The sequence below is a fragment of the Chinchilla lanigera genome, unplaced genomic scaffold (genome assembly GCF_000276665.1).
Source record: "Chinchilla lanigera isolate Chin_1 unplaced genomic scaffold, ChiLan1.0 scaffold00084, whole genome shotgun sequence".
In the NCBI taxonomy this organism is placed as follows: domain Eukaryota; kingdom Metazoa; phylum Chordata; class Mammalia; order Rodentia; family Chinchillidae; genus Chinchilla; species Chinchilla lanigera.
The window spans coordinates 8584836-8590238 of record NW_004955485.1 but is presented as its reverse complement, the minus strand read 5'-3'; the positions used below and the strand labels follow the sequence as shown (position 1 = coordinate 8590238).

At 42.9% G+C, this 5403-nt stretch overlaps 1 protein-coding gene across 10 annotated transcripts in view; it reads right to left on the bottom strand.

Annotated features, from left to right (window-relative positions):
* Fbxw4 (F-box and WD repeat domain containing 4) overlaps positions 1-5403 on the bottom strand; it is a gene marked incomplete at its 5' end in the record, with an annotated part of 103581 nt that extends 98178 nt beyond the window's left edge. For all 10 annotated transcript variants that reach the window (XR_001231089.1, XM_013504097.1, XM_013504096.1 and 7 more), the window contains 1 exon segment: positions 5293-5403. Coding sequence is in view for 9 of the 10 variants with exons in the window: in XM_013504097.1 (XP_013359551.1) it covers positions 5293-5403 (111 nt within the window).

Genomic DNA, 5403 nt, shown 5'->3' with positions numbered 1-5403 from the left:
CTTTTGCCGCTGAGCTAAATCCCCAGCCCCATACACACACACACACACACACACACACACACACACACACGTATTAATTAGCACAATCATCTTACTTCTCTTGATTACAACTGAAGTTCCATTTGAATCCTGTTGAACTTTCAGTAAGACTTCAGAATAAAAGCATTTTTTCTCAAAAGAAAACTAAATCTTTGCATTCCCAACCTCTTCTGATGGTTGATACTGCTAAGAAATGTTTGTGAAGAATCAGTTCTTACAGATGGGAAAAGGTAGTAATATTAATTTTCACTAAAAATTCAAAACCCAATTTTCTATTTACTTTTCCTCTTCATCTTCATTTTCAAAATTTATAGAACCTGGCCTCAAAAAGAGTATACCTCAATTTCTCCCCACTGCATGTTTAGGAGTCAGGACCAGAGAGTAATACAACGCCAGAGTCAACCCAGAATTAAGGTTGTCACACCAAAGCTATTCTTTTCTGTCAAATTCTCAATAATTTTGAAAAGAAATCTGTATACTTAGTCAGCAACCTCATTGCCAGCTGGATTTCAGCAGCTCAAGCACAATCTTTACCTAAGGTGAAGGTTCTAAAAGCAAAAAACTGAAGGTATGGAGTAATGAAATATTTTCAGACACATCTTTCCAGTAGGAATTCCTAAAGACTCTGGGTCTCTGCCTTGAAAGTCAGGAACTTCACCTCCGACCATTCAAAGTGGATAAGCCTGGGAAAGTCTCGGCAGCTCCTACACTCCCGCACTCTTGGTGAAGACCCTTCCATTCCTCCAGTTTGCATTGAAGGTAGTGACTGCCCTAGAACATTTCCTGTTTCCACAGGTGTACTCTTTATTTTGAGCATGTAAACTGAACCGTACTTTTAATAACTCACAGAGCCATTAAAAATAAGACCTTTCGAAAACAACCGAAGAGAGTATGTCCAAGGAATGAAGCTTTCAATAAACTAGAGCAAGTAAGCGCCTCTCCTCCCCAGCTAATGTAGAAAAGGGAAGCAGAAAGCCTAAGCTACTTTGAGTTGCTGTTTTCAGAGAATCAGTTTAGGTTTTAAATGTAACCAGTTGGCAATGGCCTCTCCTGTCACTTAGGAAAGGAAACTTTATGCTTTCTGAGAGAGAGAGACAGACAGACAGAGACAGAGAGAGACAGAGACAGAGAGACAGAGAGAGAGAGAGAGAGAGAGAGAGAGAGAGAGAGAGAGAGATGCTCTTAGGCGCAATCATTTTAAAACAAACAAACACATTCTGCTTATCTGTGTCTATCTCACCACTCTGGATGTTAATCATCACTGAAATAGATACCCCGTCCCCCAGGCTCAAAGAGCTCCAAGGCCACAGGACCTCCAGGGGAATGAGTGTGCATGCCAGGGCAAACACCTCACGCACTCTAGAAGCACCTATTGTTAATTCCAGGCTAACCTAATATAGGCAAGAGCAAGACAGCACCCAGGTACTGCTCACTGGATGTTTAAAATGAAATTCCTATTTGAAAATACTGCATGTAGCCCTTGATTAGGGAGGACAGGGATCAAGGAAGACTTCTTTAACATAGGAATAGCAAAGTATTTTTTAAAATAAGTTTATATGCACAGATGTATTTTTTCTTTTCTTGCTCCTGTTAATTTTCAGTAACAGACTTTGCAGCAAGCACCTTTCTCTCTCCCCGTCCTACAGTACACTTCTGGCACGCGCCCTACATAATGCATTCAGAGCTGCAATCCACTGTTTTGCTTCTGTACACTGATATAAGTTACATTTTCCTCCTACTCTTCAGGGAAAACTTTAAAATACTGCTGTGGGAAACACTGCCTTGATTTTTATTATTTTATTCAAGTTATTTCTATTCCCTTTAAGCTTCATAAATCCTTCAAACTGATTTTTAATCAGATGACTGACTCAAACTATCTTTGTGTCCCTTTAAAAAAAAAACTCAGGGTACCTATTAGTGTTCACTGTTTGGGCAAGAGGCCTAAAGGGAAGCAAATTATTTGTTTGTGGTTTTAAAGTGGCCCAAATGCCTTCAAGCATAAGTATAAGACCATTAACAAATCACAAGGAACTAAAGCAGTTCATCTTACTCAACAAAGCTCTGATCAGTTAGGAAGAACCTAACTGAACAGGGCTTGCCCTGGGCCGGAAGGTCAGTAAACCTTAGCAGTTTGTGTTTCTGAGAATCAGAAGGCTCTTACGCAGCAAGTGCAGGCCCTAAGCCCACAGGTTCTGCTGTCATGTTTGTGAAAACATTCAGGACAGGAGAAAGAAACTAAACTCTGTGAATGTGTGTGTGTGTGTGTGTGTGTGTTCCCTCCTACTGTCTATGCAGCAATCTCACCACTCTTGCCATGTACAATCTGACTAGAGAAGCCAAGCAATTTAAAAGTTCTGTTTTACAACAATCTATTGAGTGCCTACCGCGGAACACTGTACGAGCTAGCACACTACAATTAGGCCTCACTTTATGACACGATGTTATTCTTTACATATAATAAAACTCAGAGCCAATGAGGTTATATGGCTTCGAACAAAATCAAGTTCTGTGCTGTGCTTATAAAAATGCATCCCACTTATTCTGTCTGTAGTGAATTATCCAAAAGCATAACAGCCCCACACTGTCCAAGCAGCCACACTCCTGCAGTATTTTGGGCCCAGGGTCCCTGCACCCGGAGGACTGAGGTGCATGCCTTCTGTCTCCAGGGATGACAAACACACTGCCTCTGCTAGTAGTGCAGCCTCTGCAGCTGTCCAGAAGCAGACCACACTGGTAAACACTCTCTCCACCTGCTGTAACTTGTATAGCTTCTCCCTCAACACAGAAAACCAGGCAGTGACCCTGGTCTTTATCAAGTGCTATGGTAAACAACTTCCCTGGAAGGCAGGTAATACCTCACACTAAAATGAGGTAAAAAATCAAAACATACATATTGTTTGGTAGTCTCAAAGCACTTTACATTATACACTCATTTTCACTTTGTTATTATTCCATCAAAATGTAGACACACTCCCACTACCTCTCTTTCAGAACAGTTAAAAGAGAAAGAAAGAAAAATCCATCCATCCATTCAATCCCTGCAAGGAGCAACACAAAGCCAAACTTTGCCTTAGTTAGGTTGGGTTCCAGTCATTTTAGTCAACTTCTCTTATGAGTCAACTGATAATATTCTGTGAAAGCATTACTCTGACAAGAAAGAAAGGAAAAAAAAAAACTATTTTTGCAGGTAACAAGATTGCAGGGCTGGGGATTTAGCTCAGCGGCACAGCGCCTGCCTGGCGAGCCCAAGGTCATGAGTTCGATTCCCGGTACTGCAAAAAAAAAACCAAAAACCAAAAGAAAAAAAAAAACAAGATTGCATTCCCCCCTCCCCTGCCAATCCTAAGGAATCACTACCAACAAAATCACACTAAAGTTACACAAAATAATCAGATTCAAAATTTACAAAAGAGGGGATTTAGCTCAGCGGCACAACGCCTGCCTGGCAAGCGCAAGGTCGTGAGTTCAATTCCCGGTACCAGAAAAAAAAGAAAAAAACAAAAAACAAAAAAACCAAAATTTACAAAAGATTACAGTAATCATGTATATCAATCATACTCTGCCAGAAAACACAAAGATCACATTTGCAATAAAAACAAAATACACAAGATATTTAGAAACCACAAGAATAAATTCAGGAAAAGATATATGATAACTTTTCACTGAAAAACCACAGAAATCTCTGAAAAGGTACTTTTTGTGGGAAACAGTAGAAAAGGGCACACACACATACAAATCCAACAAATATACAGCAATGCGACCCTAACACACACTATCAAAAAGCAACACTTTTTAAAATGGCATAAAAATGGAAAATCTATCAATAGAACAAAATGGACAGTATACACATAGATCAAATACACACTCATAACATACTTATTCATATGTATACATAAACTTACTATATGGCAAAGTTAGCTTCCCACATCAAGGGGAAGAAAAGAACTAGGTAACAAAAGGTATAATAATAACCAACCACTGAGAGAAACACACTAAACTGAATTCATTTTTTGCACCTAAACAAACAAGATATTAATGAGACTATTAAAAATCAAGTTGTAAGAAAACCAGCAGGAAGTACAGATTTATTGGTCTGTGAAGAATTATCAGTTTCTCAGCTTTGGGGGAAAGGAAAAAAAAAATAACATGATTGGCAGATTCTAATAACCTATAAAACTTCTATGGGATAAAAACAGTACAATCAGGGCCGAGGATATAGCTCAGCGGCACAGCGCCTGCCTGGTAAGTGCAAGGTCCTGAGTTCGATTCCCGGTATCAAAAAAAAAAGAAAAACAAACAAACACAAAACAGTAAAATGAAAACTGGAAAAATATTTGCACCAAAGACGACAGACTAACATCTAAGCAAAACTTCTAAATGTATAAGAAAAAATATTAAGAACCTAATAACAAATGGGCAGAGTAGGAAGAGATAATCTCACAGGTGAAACGAACAGGTGGGAAAATATTTATCCTGGTCAGTAGTAAAAGCGGTGCAAAGTAACAAAACTATGACATATATTATCCGCCAAAGTAGCAAAGATATTTTAAAAGTCCTCAGGAGACTGCTTCAATTATTTTTTGCTGGCATACTGTAACTTGATCCAACACCTTCGCAAACCATAACCTTTGATCTAATCACACCTATCTTGAGATTCTATCCTAAGGACTATTTCAAAAAGATAACCCTACGGCCTGTCATGACTTACATCTGAATAAACACTACGTCCCTGGGACGCAGTGACAGCCACTACGGGGAGGCAAGTGAAAACTTAAACCGGGCAGCCTCCTGCAGCGACCGCAGGTCGGAGCGCCTGGCCGCACCCTGCCGCCCCGCGGCGGGGGGCCCACGCGAGCGCGCCGCCCGACTCCGCACCCCCACTTCCGCCGCAGCGCTCGCTTCGCAGTGTGGGGTTCGCGTCTCAGCGCCGCGAAAACAGGCCGGAAGGGCCGCCCGTCAGCAGGCGCCTTCTGGGGTCCTCCGCGTGCGCGGCCCGAGGCCGGCGGCTGGGCCGGGCCTCTCTCCAAGTCTGCTTCTACCTGGGCCTGCAGCCGCACGTCACTCCACCGTGGGGAGGCGGCGGCGGGCTGGAGACTGACAGACTGACAGGCTGACTGGCGACTGACTGACGATTGACTGACTGACGATTGACTGACTGACGACTGACTGACTGACTGGCTGACGGCTGGCTGACTGACTGGCTGACGGCTGGCTGACCACTGGGGTGCTGGGGCCGCTCGGGCGGGCGCTTACAGGTCTGTGCCGAGCCGCGAGAAGCCGGCGTTGAGCGAGGCCCGCGCGATGCGGCGCCATGGCGGGTCGCAGCTGGTGACGCGCCGCAGCGCGCGGCACACCTGGGCCAGG